This window comes from Schistocerca americana, chromosome 11 (assembly GCF_021461395.2).
Source record: "Schistocerca americana isolate TAMUIC-IGC-003095 chromosome 11, iqSchAmer2.1, whole genome shotgun sequence".
Lineage (NCBI taxonomy): Eukaryota > Metazoa > Arthropoda > Insecta > Orthoptera > Acrididae > Schistocerca > Schistocerca americana.
The window spans coordinates 143,478,470-143,502,985 of NC_060129.1; the positions used below are offsets into that span (position 1 = coordinate 143,478,470).

Here is a 24,516-nt window from a genome sequence, read left to right on the forward strand (position 1 = left end):
CGGAGAAGTGAATTTTCCCCCATTTCGCCGTCCCGGCTCGGCGCGGCGCGCAGTGTGAATGCACTACTCGTCGGCCTGAGCTGGCCAGGCACGAGCCGAGCCAGCACGCGTCAGCCCGGCCCGGCCCGGCCGGCAGTGTGAACGCAGCCTTAAGGGGTCCGAGGCCAGACTTTCAATGGCATGGTCGGTGTGCCAGTGAAATTCGCACCCAGTGAAATTACGTGCCCTTAGCGCTAGGATTTCATCCGGAACAAGTCCCGCCCAGTCACCCCCCTCCACGCCTATCCATAGTGTAAGGCCCTCCCCTAAACAGCCGCCAGTTCCGCAAACTGGAAGCTACAACAAAGTTGTTATCGTCGCAGTCCAACACGTGTTATACTGTGACGAAATTCAGTAACGATAAGAAATTTAAGCTTTTCTGGATAGTAATGTAATATGAATCTGCATTATTAAAGAAATAAAAATATTTATAGAGAATTGAAAGCATCACCAGCAATAGAAAACAAAAAATAACGTGATGTTATTTAGGGGCAATAAGGAGAAATTTTCATTAACTAATTCACTTACTATAATATGTTTATTTGAGGGAAACAGCAAAGCAAACATACAATGCGAAAACAATGGCCTTGAATCTGTCATGTCGGCAGTAAAGCCACGGATGCTCTCGAATAACTCCGTTGTCTAAAATCACCGTTATATAGAAATAAGTGAAGGTTGTTTTGTTTATGTAGGCCCTCATAGTAGCTCACGAAAATTAAAGAATATAAGAATGTCATAAAGTAGAAATGCCTAATGAAAGCAGTAAGATATTTGCATGTATGACATATTTCGTTAGTATTTGCATGGGTAATGGGTGAATTTTAACTTGTAAATTCTTTCAATACCATACCTGCGCATTATAAACGAGGTTACAAAGAATGATGGGTGTTTCTGTGTGATTAGTGACCTATATGCTGTTGCAAACGTCTCAGGAAAATAATGTGTCGTTATTCTTTGTCCTGTCTGTTTTTAACCAAAAGATTGATTAATTTCGTAAATGTCATTCAAACCATTTTTTAAAAATAATAATGTGATGTTTATGTTTGTCACAGAGCAGTTATGGAGGAAATATATTCTGCGGTGTTTCACGGCTGTAAAACGTCCTTCATGCTGTGCTAGTTCTTCTTTCACCCCTAAAATTTTTCAGCAAAACTATTCAGTGAATAGCACGCAAAATCAGCTTGGATCGATCTAGCAACAACAAAGTAATTTTGATGCCCTCTGGAAGTATAGTGAACATTGGTGCTTGTTTCACATATATTGCCTGAGTTCTGAAACTTAAGTGTCAAGTACACTGTGGTTCCTCTTTCTCCAAACAAATTATTCTTTGAGGGTAGGTTTATCCTGTTTTAGGTTTGGGTGCTTTTCTTCACATAGAAGTACGATTCTTAATAGGCTATTCATCTGGATACTGAGTTCTCGTATTTAAAGAATTCAGTGATACATTGTTTTCTGTGGAAGTACCTGGCACAGCTGAGGCCAATTGTGCACGTTTCTTGTAATGTGTCTTTTAACTACCTGGCAAAATTTAAGACCTAGCAAGATATTAATTTAACACTCACTCCAAGTGCAGCCGAACGCGGTAAACCACGTGTGTGAACTGAAACGATGCCCAGGCGTCGAACAAAGACCGGGAAAACCGGGGGTGAGTGGGCGGGACTTGTTCCGGGTGAAATCCTAGCGCTAACGATTCCTGTGAAATAATTAGCACCGAGAAAAGGTCGAGGAAAGGTCCTATAATCTCTCCGTCCGATCTCCGCCCGGCAGGTAGAAACGCCGCTCGGCAGGTAGGAGAGCCGAAGGCTTTATTTTACGGCAATGTGTGGCCGCAGTAATGTTGCCAGCAACACTGCTGCAACACGTCAGTGCCCGGGCGATATCCGTCTCAGTTCTTGTCTGTATGTGTTTACGTTTCACTCGCAGCATCGATTCATGTATTCTTCTTCCTCAGCCGACAGTGCTGCTGTGTCAAACAGCATTATTTCGTTCTTGGAGATTAGGTTCGTCTAGTCAATTACAGGAACCACTGCTCAAAGAATACAGAAATACAGAAGCAGCTACAGGTAAGTAAAACTGGGCAAACGAGACAGCCAATGAGAAATCCACGAACGTGATAAATACATCTACAACTAGAGGCGAAGAAGCAGAAAGTAATGTACATAAAGAGCGTTTTCTGAAAAATGGCGTTCTCACTGCTATCGTTTTAGCAGATCTGCAGTACTGAATAGAAATTTTATTCTACATCGGTTATTAAAACGCCTGAACATTTCTGAAGCTTCATCGAAAATTTTAACTGTGCATCAACTTGCAAACTGTTATTATTTTATTACGATGGTTGTATACATTACTTTGCACGCCTTATAACTCTGGTCAATTACTACTTTAATAAAATCTTTGAGCCCTTCCACCAAAGCATTGCAAATGCCTTGTACCATGAAGCATATGGAAAATTTTTCAGTGCGTCGCATCTGGCAGCTCAAAAATGTGCAAGAAAAGACATTTTTTAAACATTTACAACAAAGCTGGTAGTTAATTGTTTAGTGTTGGTTGACTAGTTTCGGACTTCGCCCATTTTTACAAGCCACTTCTTACACAGAACAAAATCTGTTGCGATTCGATACGTTGATAGTAGATGATACAGGTATCATAAATAATATGGTTCATATGGTAAGTATTTACGTATTTTGTATTTAGGATGTGTTCGGTGTGACAATTCTACTTACGTCACCGAGCGAGGTAGCGCAGTGGTTAGACATTGGACTCGCATTCGGGAGGACGACGGTTCAATCCCGCGTCCGGCCATCCTGATTTAGGTTTTCCGTGATTTCCATAAATCGCTCAAGGCAAATGCCGGGATGGTTCCTTTCAAAGGGCACGGCCGACTTCCTTCCCCGTCCTTCCCTAATCTGATGAGACCGATGACCTCGCTGTCTGGTCTCCTTCCCCAAAAACAACCCCCCCCCCCCATCCCCTACTTACGTCACCACACCTAAATGTATCTCATATCTCCGTTCGAAGATGTCACAATTGTGTTTACACCTTACTGTACCGTATCATTTTCGGACATGTGTGAAAGAACAGATACCATCTTCATACACAAACAGAACTGTCCACACCAAACACATCCTAAATGCAAAGTACGTAAGTAGCTGCCATATGAAGCGTACTATTACTGATAGGCTACATTTATTACCTACTTTCGACGCATCGACTCATTACAAATTTTATTCTCTGTAACGACTGCCATCTGAAAATTGGCAAAGCCCAAAACTTGTCAGCCAATACTAAATAACTAGCAGCTCTGGTGTAAACTTTTAAAATTGTATTTCTTTCAGCTCTTGAGAGAGCTCTGTGTCAACCCCCACTAGCCGAAAACGAACGGTTGCAACTCGTATAGATATACACTCCTGGAAATGGAAAAAAGAACACATTGACACTGGTGTGTCAGACCCACCATACTTGCTGCGGACACTGCGAGAGGGCTGTACAAGCAATGATCACACGCACGGCACAGCGGACACACCAGGAACCGCGGTGTTGGCCGTCGAATGGCGCTAGCTGCGCAGCATTTGTGCACCGCCGCCGTCAGTGTCAGCCAGTTTGCCGTGGCATACGGAGCTCCATCGCAGTCTTTAACACTGGTAGCATGCCGCGACAGCGTGGACGTGAACCGTATGTGCAGTTGACGGACTTTGAGCGAGGGCGTATAGTGGGCATGCGGGAGGCCGGGTGGACGTACCGCCGAATTGCTCAACACGTGGGGCGTGAGGTCTCCACAGTACATCGATGTTGTCGCCAGTGGTCGGCGGAAGGTGCACGTGCCCGTCGACCTGGGACCGGACCGCAGCGACGCACGGATGCACGCCAAGACCGTAGGATCCTACGCAGTGCCGTAGGGGACCGCACCGCCACTTCCCAGCAAATTAGGGACACTGTTGCTCCTGGGGTATCGGCGAGGACCATTCGCAACCGTCTCCATGAAGCTGGGCTACGGTCCCGCACACCGTTAGGCCGTCTTCCGCTCACGCCCCAACATCGTGCAGCCCGCCTCCAGTGGTGTCGCGACAGGCGTGAATGGAGGGACGAATGGAGACGTGTCGTCTTCAGCGATGAGAGTCGCTTCTGCCTTGGTGCCAATGATGGTCGTATGCGTGTTTGGCGCCGTGCAGGTGAGCGCCACAATCAGGACTGCATACGACCGAGGCACACAGGGCCAACACCCGGCATCATGGTGTGGGGAGCGATCTCCTACACTGGCCGTACACCACTGGTGATCGTCGAGGGGACACTGAATAGTGCACGGTACATCCAAACCGTCATCGAACCCATCGTTCTACCATTCCTAGGCCGGCAAGGGAACTTGCTGTTCCAACAGGACAATGCACGTCCGCATGTATCCCGTGCCACCCAACGTGCTCTAGAAGGTGTAAGTCAACTACCCTGGCCAGCAAGATCTCCGGATCTGTCCCCCATTGAGCATGTTTGGGACTGGATGAAGCGTCGTCTCACGCGGTCTGCACGTCCAGCACGAACGCTGGTCCAACTGAGGCGCCAGGTGGAAATGGCATGGCAAGCCGTTCCACAGGACTACATCCAGCATCTCTACGATCGTCTCCATGGGAGAATAGCAGCCTGCATTGCTGCGAAAGGTGGATATACACTGTACTAGTGCCGACATTGTGCATGCTCTGTTGCCTGTGTCTATGTGCCTGTGGTTCTGTCACTGTGATCATGTGATGTATCTGACCCCAGGAATGTGTCAATAAAGTTTCCCCTTCCTGGGACAATGAATTCACGGTGTTCTTATTTCAATTTCCAGGAGTGTAGATAATAGCGGTATTGGTTTTACCAGTTCTCGTACGAATTACTTTTAAACGACATATTCGAAATCGGATTTCAGCATTCGGGAAAAGGTATGTTCCCAGTCCCAAGCTAAAGCTTCGGAAGCAGTTAGCCTGTTTTAAAAAAGAAAGCATCCATGATGCTCTATTTCTTTTCTTCTTACTAATTTTTTTCTTTGTAGAATGCAAATGTAGGAGAGCTCCACTCACATCCACTATCTTGCTTTTGTTTATTACGCGGCCATAGCGAGGCTCATGTAAACACATTTGGCCCGGAAATGTTTCGCCGCAAATATTGCCGGGCAACAGTGGCCGGCAATGTTGCCGTACAATTGGCTGTAATTCGTGTGGCCGTGGCATTTCCAGACAACACTGCCGGCCTATATTGTCTGCAAATTTTTACAGTCTCTGTAAACGTACTTTTACTTCGTCAAAGGGTGAAGGGGACTAGTGATGACCGAATACGATTCGTAATACCACGTTACTTATTATGAGAAGTGATCATTTTTTCTGTTAGATGATTTTTACTTAGTACTATATCTTCAGAGACTACAAGCGAAAACTGAGAAACCAATTTACAAACACAGAATTTAAAGATGTAATCACTGGTACTTCACAACGAATACTTTAAAATAAACATATGTAAAATATGGGCCACAGCCGTGGATCAGCATATAGTACATGTGATGTATCTAAGACACATTGTCATACTAACTAAAAGTCCAGGGTTTGGCGCGAATATAGGTGAAATTGTTGTACACAGCTTCTCACGTCGCACCTAGAGCTACATACCTACATACGCGCAGCCCTTGTACAGGGGGGCTTTCATCTTTGCACATTATGCGACAACACATGTACATGTTATACTATTCGTAGTTATGAGCCATACTTTTTGATGTTTATTTTAAAGTATGCTTTTGACAAATAGAAGATACAATTTTTAAATTATATGTTTGTAATTTTATATATATGTTTCCGATTGTTTCCGGAGAGGGACGACGTTGGCCGACACAGGCCATATGAGAAAATTTTGTGATTGCATCAGAGAGAAAACGAAAAAACATGAACAGTCAATCATGGTACTCCAACATGAAACGTCATTTCTTATAGGAAATGATAACAGCCAATCATGGTACTCCAACATGAAACGTCGTTTCTTATAGGAAATGATAATGTTGCGTGTATGGATTTTTCTTAATAAACAGACTCCCATCACACTTTATCAAGGCTTTGGACTGGCTAAATGGCAAGAGCAAACTGTCATTTAGGCGTGTTTAAAATCAGTTTTTTGTGTTTTTAAAATTTTTGTTTTTGTATTTAATCTTTTAAATTTTATATTTTATTTTTAAATTTGTAAGTTACTATGAGTATTTACATTCTGCCATTATTTTCATATATATCGTCCAACATTAACATATGACTTCATTCAAATTTTTGGACATAAGAGATTGCTTTCAAACAAGCCTTCCTCTTCATACTTTCCTACTATTTTTTCCAGCCTTTCATCAAGTTTCCTATAAGTTGTTTTCTTTCGTTTGCCTTCCACACTTAACTGGGACCTCATTAATGCGCATGCAGAGTTCTCTGCTTCTGCCCTCATACACTCGATCACGTCTTTAATTCCAGGATTCGGTTTTCCGAGAAGATTTTTAATTTTGCTGTGCCAACCTTCTACAGCGTTGGTGGTGCGATGGCACCGTCTGTGGCAGTTCCAAAGACTGATCGGGTTTTCATCATTTTCCAACCACCTGTCTACAAAATAGTCGAAAAACTGAGAAAGCTTGTGAATGTATCACGAGCCAGCCATTGCAGACATCTTCAGGTCGAAGGAACGCCAGAGCAGCACACATGCGAATTAGCAGCCTTACTTCCTCGTTTTCTCTGTTTCCCCAAGTAAGTCCCAAGTCTTGCACTTACCTCCAGAGAGATTTCTTCGTATGGAAATGGCAGGCATGCACTTGAACCGACGGGATCACAACTTTTAGTGCAGAAATCGCAGCTAGTTCGAAATCAACGGTGACATTACTAGGTTTCCAGTCTGGTACATTGTGCACAACATTACGAAAAAGATGGATATATGGTTCTTTTCTTTTGTTTGTCAAGAATGTAAAAGCCACTGGATAGATGTTTGTTTCGTACTTTGAACTTCCGAAATCTGCATGAAAAGTATATATTTGTAAAAATTGCTTGCTACAGCATTTGAAGCTCCCATCGATAAAAAAGCCTTGTTTACTCTTTAGAGCCTGTCTTCCTGCATTTCCGCTAAAAACTAATGATCCTGTCTCCAAAGCTGTCATCATTTAAGAGAAAACTGCTGCCGTCATTCATGGTTAGTAACTCTGTTTGAAGGTCAACTTCTTGTCGTGTTTCTCGCTCTTTCTGACAGTCATTCGATTTAGCCCGATGGATGTATAATATCGTCTTCATTCCTTGCTCTTCTGGCATTTCGGCAACAAAATCATACCCTCGATTATGCAAGTCGCCGAACTCTTCGGTATATATTTTAGAAATCGAAGTCTCTTCCTCTCGTGAATGGCGAGGTCCATCTTTGCAAACCACGACACCATGCAGTGCGGTACAGATGGGCCCAGCAACATGCCGAATGGACCGCTCAGGACAGGCATTAGGTTCTCTTCACCGATGAGTGTCGCATATGCCTTCAACCAGACAATCGTCGGAGGCAACCCGGTCAGGCTGAACGCCTTAGACACACTGTCCAGCGAGTGCAGCAAGGTGGAGGTTCCCCGCTGTTTTGGGTTGGCATTATGTGGGGCCGACATACGCCGCTGGTGGTCAGGGAAGGCGCCGTAACGTCTGTACGATACATGAATGCCATCCTCCGACTGATGGTGCAACCATATTGGCGAGGCATTCGTCTTCATGGACGACAATTCGCACCCCCCTCGTGCGCATCTCGCGATTAACTTCCTTCAGGATAACGACATGGCTCGACTAGAGTGGCCAGCATGTTCTCCAGACCTGAATCCTATCGAACATGCCTGGAATAGATTGAAAACGGATGACGTCACCCACAAACCACTCTGAGGGATCTACGCCGAATCGGCGTTGAGGAGTGGGACAATCTGGACCAACAGTGCCTCTATGAACTTGTGGATAGTACGTATGCCACGACGAATACAGGCACGCATAAATGCAAGAGGACGTGCTACTGGGTATTAGAGGTACCGGTGTGTAGAACAGTCTGGACCACCACCTCTGAAGGTCTCGCTGTATGGTGGTACAACACACAATCAGTGGTTTCATGAGCAATAAAAAGGGCGGAAATGATGTTTATGTTGGTCTCTATTCCAATTTTCTGTACAGGTTCCGGAACTTTCGGAAGTGAGGTGATGCAACTTTTCTTGGCTTCATGGTATTGGCATCTCTTCGACAGCCAACTGCATTGAATTTATCTGACACCTACATCTACCAATTGGACTTTCATGAATTGTGAAGATTCCTAGAAGTTAAGACTTCTACTGTCACCATCTCCCTTATGCTGCCTCCATCCAGGCACTGCTCACTGAGCACCATCTGCTTGCAGATGGCATCTTCAACCTGAGCAAAGAAGTCCTTCCCTGATGCCTGTGGTACATGGACCTAATCAGCCAGTATTCGACAGACATATGATACTTAAGTGGTTCTGACTATGTTGTCGCCAATTAATTACCTGTCCCTGGTGAATGTTATCAAGTCCCCCACTGACATGGAGAAGTTGGCCCATCTGCAGACCGGCGACATCGAGCTGGCAGACATGCTAAGGAACACAAAATGCTCACTGACTTACATGCCACGCCAACTAGCTGGCTAATCATGTCCAGCATTTAGGGGGGGGGGGGTACTCTCCGACCATTGGTACCTCCCCCTCTCTGATGGTCAGCTCTCAACTTCCTATAATCTCTCGCTCACCCAGCATCAAGGTCACTAGTAAGCTGGTTGCTAAACGACGTCTGGCTGGGGGTTAAGAATGATTGTCGCGATTGGATGTGGATCAGTGTACATTTCCAAGGCAGTAAAGTGGGACGATACGCACAACCTCCTCTGGGGCAGTTCTCCGTGCCATAAATTCCAAAGCTCCCTGCCTGACATAATATTGACAAACTCCCAGAGGTGACTCTGCTATGAAATAATTAACAGTGACCTTGTTTCACATTACTGAAACGTATTTTAACGAATAACTACAACTACATACATAAGACACCAATGTAACTGAGTGTGATTTACTCAGAGTATCTTTAATTGATAAGACAGTGTATCTGGTAGAAGTTCATAACCGAGTCTCTGAGTGAGAACATTTCCAAACATGCCATACATCCAACTGATCAAAGAGCAGTAGTCCTTCACTCAGAATAATGAAACTTTCACCATCCCATCTACTGTAACTGTACCAACAGGACAGATCGAAGATTCATGCACAAGAATTCATATCATGTAAGCTCAGTACAGCACTCTAGTACAGCGTCTGACTTGCAATGTCGTTAGCAGAGCTTCAGAAACCATGAAACTACCTGGCACTACCTCATCAGACAGTGTGCTACAAAGCAAGTGACAACAGAACGCTCATAAACACAACTCGTATCACTCGCTGGCCACAATCAAAAGTATCCATCCCAGTGCCAGGTAACCTTGGTATTGTTCTTCTAAAATTCACATATATCATTCTACACCATTTTGGCTCCGTAACATCAGAACATACAGTGATGCTCAACAGCTTTTTGAAGCACATCCTCATGATTTCACTTAGTGAACTGAATACCTTCCATTCTGGAGGATGGCGGTTGAAACCCACGTCTGGCCATCCAGATTTAGGTTTCCCGTGATTTCCCTAAATTGCTCCAGTCAAATGCCATGGTGACCGATTTCCTTTCCCATCCTTGACAAAACCCTAGCTTGACCTCTACATTGAACCCAATATTCCCTCCTTCCTTTCTTCCTTTGAATGCCTTATCCCTATCTGCCATTGCTCGCCACAGTGCTACATACACCCTTTCTGCTGTTGTCACTCGTTGGGTCTTTTACAAGCTGCCTCTTCGACTCGTGGCTCCATTCTTGAGGGTGTGGCAGTGATATTTTTCATGTCTGGTGCAAAGTGGTATCAAAAGTGCGCGAGAGTTTTTTTTGGTCATGTGTCGTTTTTTATCTTTGCCGTAAGACTATAGGATCTCCTAGTTTTTGTTACTTCTCTGTTGTTTTTTCTAGTTTCTTCTCATTGTGAGTTTTCACGAATAAATATGTTTTCGTTAACTCATGATACCGGACGGCTATGCAATTATTTGTTGTAGGCAAGTCGCCTACAAGGGAAAAGGCGTTAAACACTAACTGATAACAAAACCCCAGTCAGTTCGCAGAACTGTGCCGGTTGCACAGCACAAAGGAGCCACATGTAATACTACTGGCTGCTACACATGTGGCTATCACATATACACATATGGGTATCTCTTTCTGATCTCGCTGTTACTTACATAGGACTATAAAAAATTTACCTAAGCTTTGATGTAACGAATGTGTGAGTCACAGCAAAATCTCCTACGTTGTCACTTTCTGGTAGTAAGCTGAAGGGCAACACAGGTGTAAATACAAAGAGTGGTGGGGGTAGTATGGCCAAAACCGACATATACGGAGTATACTCAGTGATTGTTGTTTCTGCTGAGGTATTCAATCATAAGACTGGTTTTATGCAGTTACCCATGCTAGTCTGCCCTGTTCAGGTCTCGTCTTTCTTCTCCTTCTTCTTGGTCATGGCTTTATCCGATGTCTCCAAGAGATCAGCTTGTCAGTGTTTGGATTTGGCAGTTAGGGGTAGACAGTGGTTGGATCCCCTTCCTACCACTACCACCACCCCTTTTCCCTCCTTTTGAATACAGCACACTGCCATGGTGATGTAGTTTATTTTGTATAGGCACTACAAATCACATGACCACAGCATTTTGATATACAGATCTTGTTGTTGACACTCGCAAATAATGCGATAGGCATAAGCTTCTGAAGAGCACTAAGTACCAGAAGCCTGTTAAGAAATTAAATTTCTTTTCTGCAACTCATTGCTGATTATTTCGCTCTGTTGTTGTTCTCAGTCCAGAGACTGTGATGCAGCTCTCCATGCTACTCTATCCTGTCCAAGCGTCTTCATCTCCGAGTAACTACTGCAACCTACATACTTCTGAATCTGCTTACTGTATTCATCTCTTGGTCTCCCTCTACGATTTTTACTCCCTGCACTTCCTTCCAATACTAAACTGGTGATCCCTTAAGGCCTCAGAATGTGTCCTGCCAATTGATCCTTTCTTATAGTGAAGTTGTGCCACAAATTCCTCTCCTCACCATTTCTAGTCAGTACCTGCTCATTAGTTATGTGATCTACCCATCTATTCTTCAATATTTTTCTGTAGCACCACATGTCAAAAGCTTCTGTTTTCTTCTTGTGTAAACTGCTTATCGTCCATGTTTCACTTCACTTGGCTACAGTCCATACAAATATTTTCAGAAAAGACTACCAGACACTTAAATCTATACTCGATCATAACAAATTTCTCTTCTTCAGAAACGCTTTTCTTGCCATCGCCAGTCTACATTTTATATCCTCTCTGTTTCGACCATCATCAGTTATTTTGTTGTCCAAATAGCAAAACTCATCTACTACATTAAACGTCTCGTTTCCTAATCTAATTCCCTCAGCATCACCTGATTTAATTAGACTACATTCATTTATCCTCGTTTAGCTTTTGTTGATGTTCTTCTTATATCGTCCTTTCAAGACACTGGCCTTCTGTTAAACTGTTCTTCCAAGTCCTTTGCAGTCCCTGACTGAATAGCAATGTCATCAGCAATCATCAAGGTTTTTAGTACTTCTCCCTGGATTTTAATTCTTATTTCAATTTTTTCTTTTGTTTCCTTTAGTGCTTGTTAAATAAACAGATTCAATAGCATTGAGAATAGGCTACAAACCTGTCTCACTTCTTTCACAACCATTGCTCCCCTTTCGTACTCCTAGACACTTATAGCTGCCACCTGATTTCTGTACAAATTGTAAATAGCCTTTTGCTCCCTGTATTTTACTCCTGTCACTATCAGAATTTGAAAGAGAGTATTCCAATGAACATGGTCAAAAGCTTTCTCTAAATCCACAAATGCTATAAAAGTATGTTTGCCTTTCCTTCACCTATCTTCTAAGATAAGTTAGTATTGCCTTGTGTGCTCCTACATTTCTACACAATCCAAACTGATCGTCCTCAGTGTCAGCTTCTGCCAGATTTTCCATTCATCTATTAGGAATTCGTTTTAGTATTTAGCAACCGTGACTTTTTAAACTGATAGTTCGATAATTTTAACATCTGTCAGCACCTAATCTCTTTGAAATTATTACATTGTTCATTACGCTGAGGGTATTTCGTCTGTCTCATACATTTTGCTCACCAGATGGAAGAGTTTTGTCATGGCTGGCTCTCCCAAGGCTGTGAAAGCTGTAACGGAATGTTGTTTACTCCGAGGGCTTTGTTTTGACTTAGGTCTTTCAGTGCTCTGTCAAATTCTTCATGCAGTATAATATCTCCCATCTCGTCTTTATCTACATCCTCTTCCATTTTCATAATATTGCCTTCAAGTACCTCGCCCTTGTACAGACCCTCTATACACTTCTTCTACTGTTTTGCTTTTCCTTCTTTGCTTGGGACTGGTTTCCCACCTGAGCTCTTGATATTTGTATGGGTGGTTCTCTTTTCTCCAAAGGTCTCTTTAATTATCCTGTGCGTGACATCTATCTTACCCCTAGTGATGTATGCTTCTACATCCTTAAATTTGTTGTCTAGCCACTCCCGCTTAGCCATTTTTCACTTCCTGTCGAGCTCATTTCTGAGACGTTTGTATACCTTTTTGCCTGCTTCATTTGCTGAACTTTTATTTTTCTCCTTTCATCAATTAAATTCAATATCCCCATCTATATAAGTCACAATGCTAAATAAATCAAAATCTTATGATACACAAAATATTAATTGACTGATGGTGCGAAACATCGACGGAATTCTAACTTATAGTCTCATCTCAACACATGTATGGCTAATCAATTTTGGCATGTCAACAAATCGAAAATGAGCATCTATCGAATTCATGTCATATTTGAGCTGTGCTGTGGCTCGCGTTGGTGCTGTTTGTAGCTTTCCGTCCCTGTTGCAGGCCAGACGGTATCATTTAGTTGGCATGGTTGCGGTTGTTTGTCTTCGTATGTTGACTGGCGCCACTCGGTTTTGCAAGCGTTATCTGTCCGCTAGTGGCAGCAGTGGCGATTATCGATATGTAGTTACTGTTGCCCTATCTTTGGGGCGACGTTGTCGTTTTTACGGGGCGTGTGAATGGGCCAGTTCAGTTGGGGACTCAGGAGGAGCCAGGTCCGTGCAGTGCAGGAACTCGCTAGGACCGCTGGCGGTGCCCATCTACTGCCGGATGGAAGGGCTGTGGTCACGATGGTGCACGGCCTCGTCGTAAACCAGATCCTGCAGGCTTTAAGATGAGTTCATTTCAATCCAAGTAGAGAAACCTCCACCATTGTGACATCTCGCGATTCTCCAGCGACTCGGGTTTGTGTTGCTGCTCGTAGTTTCACCGAGGCGAAGAGCAGTGAGTGGAGTGTTTGGGGAAAGCGGATCTGATTAGCTTTCCTCGATTTCTTATTACTACTTACTGCTTACTTCTTATGACTACTTACTGCGTTCAGCTTCTTACAGTTTGTTAAGTTCAACCAGCAGTATTTTTCCTGCCTGGTGGCCACTAACACCCCAGTTACCTGCCCTGGGGGTTGGTGTATGTAACGGCAGTGTACGTTTCCTCGCCTTGCCGCTGCTGTGTGGTAAGGCGTGTAGTTTTGACAGCTTTCTTGACTGGAGGCCATTTGTGATTCTTCTACTCCAGTGGTAGTAATTCCTTTCTCTTTCCAGGCGTTCTAAGCACACTATTCTGGGGGCGTAGTGCAGTACACTGGTTCCAGCTTTTGGCCCGCATCTCGTGGTCGTGCGGTAGCGTTCTCGCTTCCCACGCCCGGGTTCCCGTGTTCGATTCCCGGCGGGATCAGGGATTTTCTCTGCCTCGTGATGGCTGGGTGTTGTGTGCTGTCCTTAGGTTAGTTAGGTTTAAGTAGTTCTAAGTTCTAGGGAACTGATGACCATAGCTGTTAAGTCCCATAGTGCTCAGAGCCATCCAGCTATGGCGTGTTGTTCCATTCTTGCATTTGGTTTATTAGACGTCAGGTAGCTTTAGCAAAATTATCATTAGTCATTCGTTAGACTGAGTTACCATCTTGTGAAGTGAATGCAACTTTTGCCTGCCTATCTCATCACTCGCGAAAGTGTTTGTTGATAGACCTTCTCAGAGGTGGATCCCTGGAGCACCATCTGTGAGTGGCCCATGTGTTTTGTTATTGTATTATTTGTAACCATACCTTGTAATGCCTATTGTTACGACAGAAGGCCACTTGTTACGACTTCTGCAGTACTTATTAACAGAGACACAGTGGCTGTGCCAAAGACTGAGACGGCGTGGAATTTTACAATAATTTATTGAACTTTCTTTACAATTTTTCCCTCATCGTCGCTGCCCAGCCCTGCTGCTGCTGCTGTGTAGATTCTCCAACAATGTGCGCAATTCGCGCTGATGCTCGCACTAGGCCAGCAGTGCTCCGCTGAAGCCAGGACGCCCTGTGGTTGAGGTGAACTCGTCGCCGTGACGTCAGCTGCCGCCGCCTGCTGCACCGGCGGCTGGGAAGCCGTCAGTCGCGATGTCCGTGAGCTCAAATGACGGACGGACCACGCGCCGTGGGGCCGGGTTGCCGTGGAGTCCGGGCGTCAGTCCCCGGCGGCGCCTGTGGCCGAGACTGCGCTGCGGCCGGTCCTGCTGGAAGTTCTCGCTGTAGTCAGTCAGCCGTGGTGCCGACCGAACTCGGGCCGACGTCCAGAGCTGAAGTTGACATCTGGCGGCGAACGGATGACTCCTGTGAGCTGGAACAGACTTCCGGAATCGTCACCTACGAAGATTGAACATTCGGACACGGACCACGTCTGTCCTCAGATCCGAACTGCTTCTTAATGGCTTCTGTCTGTTGCTGCCTGCGCTCCGCCATTTGTATCCGGCAGGAGGACGTTTCTTACCCTCGGTGGTAGCTTTTTGTTATTACTCCCGCAGTATATTGCAGCGTAACTTAGCGTGCCGGCCTCACTTCTCCTTACTCAGCACTCTCCAGGCTTCGCTCGGTGCTCGGTCAGTGTGCGTCCTTGCGTCAGTTTGTTGGTAGACTGCTGCTGTCAGCAAAGCTACCTGTGCCGCACTTACTTCGCAACGCCTCGGTCGCCAGCTGCCTCTGTTTGGCCATTCTCCACTGCGTGAAGCAACGCTTACTACATGTGGCCACAACACTAAATTAAAGGTTATGTATGTCTAGTTAATAGTTCTGGTCACCTTCTGGAATAAATGTAGCAGTGTAAGGGTTGTTTTACAAGGTTACCATCATCTTATTTCACCCATTTTGGTGGTTAGTTGCATGTTTCTTTTATTAACCTTTGCTTGTATTTGCTGTTTTACAGCAGGTTTCTAAATTTTTTATATAATTGCCATTCCTGGCGTATAAGGCCTTCAGCTGTGACGGTGGTCACTTGTTTAAAAAAAAAACTGGAGATTTGTATTTTAGCAGTAAGCCTTAAAACCTTATTTACTGCCATTCCTGGTGTCTGGTACCTTCTGCTGTGTTTGTGGCCACTTACTTTTTAATATTTCAGTATCTGTAAGTTGTAATTGCAGCGAGTTCTAAAACATTCTTAATTTATTGCCATTCTTGGCGTGTAAGGCCTTCAGCCATGATCACGGTGGCTTGTTCTTTTTAAACATAATCTGTATCCGTATTTTATGGTGATTTGCTAAATTGTAATGCACTGAAAACATTATTATTTACACTGCTGTTTATTCCTTCATTAATAATGTGTGGTATTTTTTATTTATTGTTGAATCTGGAATTACTGTTTTAAAAATAAATGTGTGTAACTGTAAATGGCAACCAATAGTAACTGATTATGGCCCCGTCCACAATCGTAACCGAATCCTGCCTTTCCTCCACTACCACCTGGTTTCAATATTGATCTTATTCTTATAGATTTGCGGTATAAGGAGGCATTTGAATGTGCAGAAACAGAGGAAGCAGAGGAAAATAATTTCAACGGAATGTTGTCACGCAGACAAACTGATGGTTCAAATGGCTCTGAGCACTATGGGACTTAACATCGCAGGTCATCAGTCCCCTAGAACTTAGAACTACTTAAACCTAACTAACCTAAGGACATCACACACATCCATGCCCGAGGCAGGATTCGAACCTGCGACCGTAGTGGTCACGCGCTTCCAGACTGTACCGCCTGGAACCGCTCGACCACCCCGGCCGGCAGACACACTGAAGAACCAAAACCTTAGATCTACTCCCTACGAACCCAGTGAAGCCATTTTACGGTACACTCTTGGAGCCTGCAGAAAATAAAATCTGTTACTGATGCGTTTTAGAGTTATTTTTTTACCTAATGAGTCCCAGTAACTCTGTGATTCATAGACCTCCTTTTCCTTCGCCAGTCGTAAGTCTTGGGTACCTTCACCTATTACTGCATTTCATGGAATTTGGTTCGTCTTTTAGTGTAGCGTTTCTGATGAAATACAGGTTACCCTTCAAGCCGACACATGTAGTCCCTTGCATAACTGTTTATCCCCCAAATGTCCTATGGCTTCATTCCAGTTTTTTTCCTCTGGAGTCTCCAGCACTGCGAAATAGCATTCCAAAGGCATAAACCACAATATTATCAACCACGCCCTTGAAAACAACCAAGGGTTTCACTGCTAAGTGCTAGAACACTGGTCCCTTGCTGATAGACTTTCAGGCTTTACTTCAGTATTCTGCCACGTCAACAACACCAACCGAAGTAAGTCATCTGCACACATTCGTATTTCCTGCGGGCAGCGATGACAAAATTAACAAGCCGGCCACCACAGTCACTGCAGTCGGCTGGTGCCCACACTGGGTTGCCCTGTCTCTCCACCGACGCTACTGCATGCAAAAGCCGTGTGCTCTATGATGGGCAGGGCACGTCGCTATCTGAGCGCGATGCTAGCCACGGCCAAGACACTTCGCTGCAATCTCAGCTCAGTTTACCATGCGCTGCACTCATTTTGCTACCATATTTGGTTTTCTCTCTTATCAGTGGTTTCGGACTGTGGTGTCACCGCCAGACGCCACCCTTGCTAGGTGGTAGCTTAAATCGGCCGCGGTCCATTTAGTACATGTTGTAAGTAGGCTGTTTAGGTTTTTTTAGTGGTAACGCCACCTCTGTATGAAAATCACTGGCTGTGCTGTGTGCAGTCTGTGGCTAGTTTGCATTGTTGTCTGCCATTGTAGTGTTGGGCAGCGGCAGCTGGATGTGAACAGCGCGTAGCGTTGCGCAGTTGGAGGTGAGCCACCAGCAGTGATGGATGTGGGGAGAGAGATGGCGGAGTTTTGAAATTTGTCATGAACTACTATATTTATATATGATGATATCAAGGTAAATACATTGTTCGTTCTCTATTAATATCTTTCATTTGCTAACTATCCCTATCAGTAGTTAGTGCGTTCAGTAGTTCGAATCTTTTATTTAGCTGGCAGTAGTGGCGCTCGCTGTATTGCAGTAGCTTGAGCAGCGAAGATTTTTGTGAGGTAAGTGATTTGTGAAAGGTATAGTTTAATGTTAGTCAGGGCCATTCTTTTGTAGGGAATTTTGAAAGTCAGATTGCGTTGCGCTAACAAAATATTGTGTGTCAGTTTAAGCACAGTCATATATAAATTGTTCAAAGGGGACGTTTCAATGTCGGACCCGCGTGTCGCCACTGTGTGATCGCAGACCGAGCGCCACCACAAGGCAGGTCTCGAGATACGGAAGAGCACTCGCCCCAGTTGTACGACGACTTTGCTAGCGACTACACTGACGAAGCCTTTCTCTCATTTGCCGAGAGACAGTTAGAATAGCCTTCAGCTAAGTCCATGGCTACGACCTAGCAAGGCGCCATTAGCCTTACATAGTTTGATAGTTATCGTATGAAATGTCTCATCAAGAACGATGTAATTCACATCAAAGAATAAAAGATAAGTATTCGAGGAGCTGCATACTTTTCTTGTTAGAATTCACTACTTATCCTATTCCAGAATTCACGCCCGTCTCCTTAGATAGCGTGCATTTAGGCCGCCTCTATTTACAAGGTGTTGGCACATTTGCCAACACATCATTGGCGACGAGGCAACGGAAAGGGTCTTGTTCTTTCTAATTGCTTACATTTACTTGTGTCATGACTTCGCCACAATCTCCAGATGTACTGTCCGAATTTTATCGCTTGCAGAATCAGCAGACGCAGGCGTTATTGGATGCCCTTGGACAGCTCGTCCAGGGTCAACGTGCACTGCAACACGACGCGGCAGCCGCCGCTTCGCCGCTACCGCAGCCACAACATGCAGTTGCACCGCAGTTTCGCAATTTTGACGCGGCGCACGAGACTTGGACCGAGTGGTCACGCCAGTTTGGATTTCATCTCGCCGCCTACAGAATTCAAGGTAACGAGCGGCAGCCTCACTTATTGTTATGTGTCGGCGTGCAAACGTATCGTGTGATAGTGAAATTGTTTTCCCGACGCGACGTAGCGACTCTGTCCTACGATGAAATTTTGTCGGCATTGGACGCCTATTTCAAAGAAACAGTTAATGGAGTTGCAAAACGGTATACGTTCTTTCGTACAAAACGTACGGCCAGTCAAACTAATCGGGAGTGGGTTGCAACTTTGCAAGGCCTTACTAGGGATTGTGCGTTTGAATGTGACTGTGGCCTTCCTTATTCAGATACTATGGTGCGTGATGCAATAGCACAGAACGTTTCTGATGTTCGCATACGAGAACAGATTTTGAAACTAGTTAATCCATCCCTTCAGCAAGTGATAGACATATTGGATAGACAAGACACACTTGACTGTGCTCAGGAATCATTTGAAACTTCGCCAGCTGTGTGTCGCATTAACCGGGCCGCCGGGCGCGCTGCAAGGAACTGCAAACAGCCTTCGCGCACGTCCGCACAACCACGTGTCCCGCGAAAGCGAGCAAATGCAGTGCTGAAATCATGCCCGCGGTGTGCAACTAGACATTCGCGTGAACATTGCCCGTCACGCCAAGCTATTTGCTTTTTCTGTAATAAGAAAGGACATGTTCAAAGTGTTTGCCAGAAAAAGCTCAGATCAGACAATCACAATCATTCCAGGCCCTTTGCTTCGCGCCGGAATCGAACCAAGGACACTCAAGCTCGTGGACCTTCGCCCATGGACATTCATGTTGTTAATTCCACTTCGTTCAGTGCCACTGTCTCTAACTGTGACGGTGTTCGTCCCACAAAAAGTGTGCGGCGATGTCGCCGGAAATCACGTCAATTAGCAAGTGATGCTGTGCCTGTATCAGTTCAAATTGCACGAGACAGTCGCTCTTGTCGTCAGCAGGACAATAAACTTTTTGTAGATTTGGACTTTCATGGCAAGGTCATACCATTCCAGCTCGATACCGGAGCTGCAGTTTCATCTCAATCAGCTGCGCCTCTGTCGTCGCACGGGTTCTGCCGCTCCCCGTCTGCTTTCAGCGACGGTGCCGTCCGGTCAGCGCCCTGGGGACCCATCTACTGGCTCGCCTCATCCCCAGGTGTTACCGACGATGCCTTCCATTTTGCCCCATGGCGACGCGCCGCCGCAGCCGCCGCCGCCGCCGCCTGTTCTCCCGCTGGCGCCGCCCGCATTCGACGCTTCGCTGCAGCCGCCAAGCGCCTCCCAGGGTCACGCGCCGCCGATCGCTTCCCGTGACCAGCTGTCCTCCGCCATGGAACTCTCGCCCGCTCCGGACCACATGACGTCATCGCGCGTCGGCTACCCCGACGCAATGGAGGTCGACCCTTCGGCCCCTCCTGTCTCTTTACGGGCGCATACACCGCATGTTGACGTGCACCCTGGACTAGGTTTTCAGGCGTTTCCTAGCTCCCCTCGGACCGAATGGCCGGGTGCGGGTGGCACAGCCTCGCCTGTTGTTAGGCTCCCCACCTCATCGAATACGCCAACAGGGGGTCCTCCCCACGGCGGGCGGAAGCCTTATAACACGACCGTTCGCCGATTTGCGGGGGAGGAATGTGGTGTCACCGCCAGACACCACACTTGCTAGGTGGTAGCTTAAATCGGCCGCGGTCTATTTAGTACATGTCGGACCCGCGTGTCGCCACTGTGTGATCGCAGACCTAGCGCCACCACAAGGCAGGTCTCGAGATACGGAAGAGCACTCGCCCCAGTTGTACGATGACTTTGCTAGCGACTACACTGACGAAGCCTTCTCTCATTTGCCGAGAGACAGTTAGAATAGCCTTCTGCTAAGTCCATGGCTACGACCTAGCAAGGCGCCATTAGCCTTACATAGTTTGATAGTTATCGTATGAAATGTCTCATCAAGAATGCTGTAATTCACATCAAAGAATAAAAGATAAGTATTCGAGGAGCTGCATACTTTTGTTATTAGAATTCACTACTTATCCTGTTCCAGAATTCACGCCCGTCTGCGTTAGATAGCGTGCATTTAGGCCGCCTCTATCTACAAGGTGTTGGCACATTTGCCAACACATCACGGACAGTTATCACATGGCTACGATGAAGTGCGAGAGCTTTTTTTACGTTTTCTATGCGTTCGACAAAACTACAGTATTGTGAATTTATTGGTAAATTAATTGCGCTTCTGTTTGTCACACTCTCTAAAAGTGTTTCTGCATATATCTGTAGACATTTCAAACATACACCTATTACAGCTGAGCAGCAACTTATAGACTGGTCTGCTGCATCTGAATGTCTCATGTATTGATTTTCAATCAACTATATGTAGCAATTAGTTCTACCGCCAGTCTCTGCTTAAAAACTGCTGATACTACATTTACTGTTGCAGCTTCAAGAAGTACCATATACGCCTCGGAGGCATCCACATGACGGAGAACGATGATACCACCATCTGGACCGCGGAAGCCATCTGGGCCAGGGCACATCCAGAATTCAATGCGTCTGGGAAATCAATCAATGATGTGGCTGTTATCTTCCTGCCTGAGGGTGCTCCTTTGAGCAGTGAGTGGTGCAAAGTACAAAATAACACAGACTTCTTGCTTCATAGGGCGCGAGCTGGCGCCTGTGTGTGTGTGTGTGTGTGTGTGTGTGTGTGTGTGTGTGTATGTGTATGAGGGATAAAGAGAGAGAGAGAGAGAGAGAGAGAGAGTAGGGGAGTGCGCTGTTTGCAGTTACTTAATGTCAGTAACGTGATGAAACGTTGATGCATTTACATTTCTTTCCGTTCTTGATTCATTTAATCAACTGTTCTTATGTTACCAGAATCTTCCATCGGTTCTTGGTAGAACAAAATTATAATAAGTGAGAAGCACCAGTTTCCTTTTGTTCTACAATACTACTTTTAATTTTGTTAACCGGGTTTCGGCTTACGAGGCCATCTTCAGACAATTACTGAGTATTGTTACCAAAGTAATTACAATGTTTGCAAACAACATTGGAAGAGATGTAACACGTCTAGACTGAAGCATAAACATACAATAAGTAATATCGTTGACAGAGTGGTGGTAATGCAATGAAAAAGAAAAAAATTGAACAGTAAATAAATAAAAATGGAGTAGACAGGAAAAACTTTAACACAAAATAGGAACAGCATGCCTACATAATAGTTTCTATTCATAAAAAGACTAATAAAATAAAATAAAGTTAGTACTTGACGAGGTTACATCAGGAGGTATTATTATAATTGTTCAGATATTTATTACACAAGTTATCTGATTGTATGGTGTTGTCCAGTTATTTGTTGGTCGTAATCACATTCAGCATCAGTACTTTTTTGTCTCCAAGGCACTTGGCAATGTGCCAAGTCCATGGAGGAAAGGGGGGTCACTAGGCCATTCACGCCCCCCTCCCCCCCCCCCCAACCACATCAAGTGCCACCACTAGTTAGCCAAATGTGGTAAAGTATCAGGATTTCCGAAAAAAATTGGCGGCTATGTTGCATTACTGACTCCCAAAAATTCGTTTTAGGACTGGATCACCAGACACAATGTTAAATTCCATTCGAAGCTATATATCATTCGCTGTGGAATACTGGAACGAGTGGGTAGCATATTTCTCTCTCTCTTTCTTTGGGTCCTCAGTCTTCTGACTGCTTGATGCGGCCCTCCATGAATTCCTATTCTGTGACAGTCTTTTCATCTCAGAGTAGCGCTTGCAACCCAAGTTCTCAATTATTAGCTGGATGGTATTCCGCTCTCTGTTTTCCCCCCAGTTTTTATTCTCTACAGCTCGCTCTAGTACAATGGAAGTTATTGCTTGATGTCTTAACAGATGTCCTATCATCCAGTCCCTTCTTCTTATCAGTGTTTTCCATATATTACTTTCCTCACCAGTTCTAAGTCCCATAGTGCTCAGAGCCTCACCAGTTCTGTGGAGAGCCTCCTCATTCCTTATCAGTCCACCTAATTTTCAACATTCTTCTGTAGCACCACATCTCTCAAATGCTTCGATTCTCTTCTGTTCCGGTTTTTCCACAGACCATGTTCGACTACCATACAGTGCTGTGCTCCAAACGTACATTCTCAGAAATTTCTTCCTCCAGTTAGAACCTACGTTTGATAGTAGTAGATTTATCTTGGTCAGAAATGCACTGTTTGGCAGTGCTAGTCTACATCTACATCTACATATATACTCCGCTAGCCACCAAGCGGTGTGTGGCGGAGGGCACAACTCGCGCCAAAGTCATATTTACCCCCCTCTTTTCCACTCGTGGAATGCGCGAGGGAAAAACGACTGTCTGAACACCTCAGTACTAGCTCTTATTTCCATTATCTTTGAATGATGATCATTACGCGATTTGAAAGTTGGTAGTAATAAAATATGCTCTACATTCTCGGTGAATATTGGATTTCGGAATTTTCTGTTTAGCGCGTCGGCTATCTCCAAGTGTGTCCCACTTCAAACTTTCTATGAGATTTGTAACGCTCTCGCGATGGCTAAATGCACCAGTCACGAATCTTCTTGCTCTTCTGTGGACCTTCTCAATCGCTTGAATCAGACCCAACTGGTAAGGGTCCATACAGACGAACAATACTCTAAGACTTGAACTAACGTATTGTAAGCTATTTCCTTTGTTGCAGGATTGCATCGCTTCAGGATTCTACCAATAAACCGCAATCTAGAGTTCGCCTTACCCGTTACTTGTGTAATCTGATCATTCCATTTGAAATCATTTCGAATAGTCACACCCAGACACTTGACTGATGTTACCGCTTCCAAAGACTGATCCTTTATTTTGTACTCATACATTAATGGGGATTTTCGCTTTGTTATACGCAGTAGGTTACACTTACTAATGTTGAGAGATAACTACCAGTCATTACACCACACATTTATTTTCTGCAAATCCTCATTGCTTTGTTCACAACTTTCGTATGATACTAGTTTCCTGTAGACTACAGCATCATCGGCAAACAGTCTAAAGCCGCTGTCAATACCATAAACCGGATCGTTTATGTAAATCGTAAAAAGCAGCGGACCTATTACGCTGCCCTGGGGCACACCTGAAGTTACGCTTGTTTCTGTTGAAGTTACTCCTGTTTCTGTTGAAGTTACTCTTGTTTCTGTTGGAGTTACTCCTGTTTCTGTTGGAGTTACTCTTGTTTCTGTTGAAGTTACCCCATTCAGGACGACATACTGCTCCCAGTCTGTTAGAAAACTTTCTATCCAACCGCATATGTCATTGGACAGACCTTAAGCGCACACTTTTTGTAGCAAGCGACAGTGCAGAACTGAGTCGACCGCCTTTCGAAAGTCGAGAAATATGTCACCAACCTGGGAGCCGATATCTAGAGTCTGTTGTATATCATGCACAAAGAGGGCCAGCTGTGTCTCGCATGACCGCTGTTTCCTAAAACCCTGCTGGTTTCTGCAGATGAGCTTCTCGGAGTCTAGACAGGTCATTATGTCTGAACACAAAATATGTTCCATGATTCTACAACAAATCGACGTCAGTGAAATTGGCCGGTAATTATATGCATCCGATTTTCTACCCTTTTTATAGATTGCTATGACTTGGGCCTTCTTCCAGTCCCGTGGAACTTTCCGCCGTTCCAATGATCTCTGATAGATGATGGATAAGAATGATGCTATATTTGTAGCATAGTCAACATAAAATCTTACTTGGATACCGTCTGGGCCAGATGCCTTCCTAGCGTCTAAGGATCTTAACTGTTTTGCAATCCCAGATCCACTAAACACTGTCAGCTATCCTTGAGTTTGTTCGATAACTGATAGGGGGAATGGTGCTGCAGTCCTCTATCGTAAACGAGTTTTTGAAAGCTAGGTTTAGAATTTCGGCCTTCTGTTTATCATCATCAGTTACATTACCCGTACTGCAGCAAGAGAAGGTATTGAATTATTTGTAGCGTTCATAGATTTTACGTACGACCAAAATGTTTTGGGATTATTTTTAGAATCTGCAGATAAAATATTGCTTTCAAATTCGTTAAAAGAGTCTCTCATTGTCCTT

General features: G+C 44.8%; 1 protein-coding gene across 1 annotated transcript in view; it reads left to right on the forward strand.

The window, feature by feature from the left end:
• The window catches only part of LOC124553398 (collagenase-like), a 114,707-nt gene that overhangs the window by 31,770 nt on the left and 58,421 nt on the right, over positions 1 to 24,516 (forward strand). Inside the window, exon 3 of the mRNA XM_047127264.1 lies at positions 20,875 to 21,047. Within this exon, the coding sequence (XP_046983220.1) occupies positions 20,875 to 21,047 (173 nt within the window). The remainder of the gene's footprint in view (positions 1 to 20,874; positions 21,048 to 24,516) is intronic.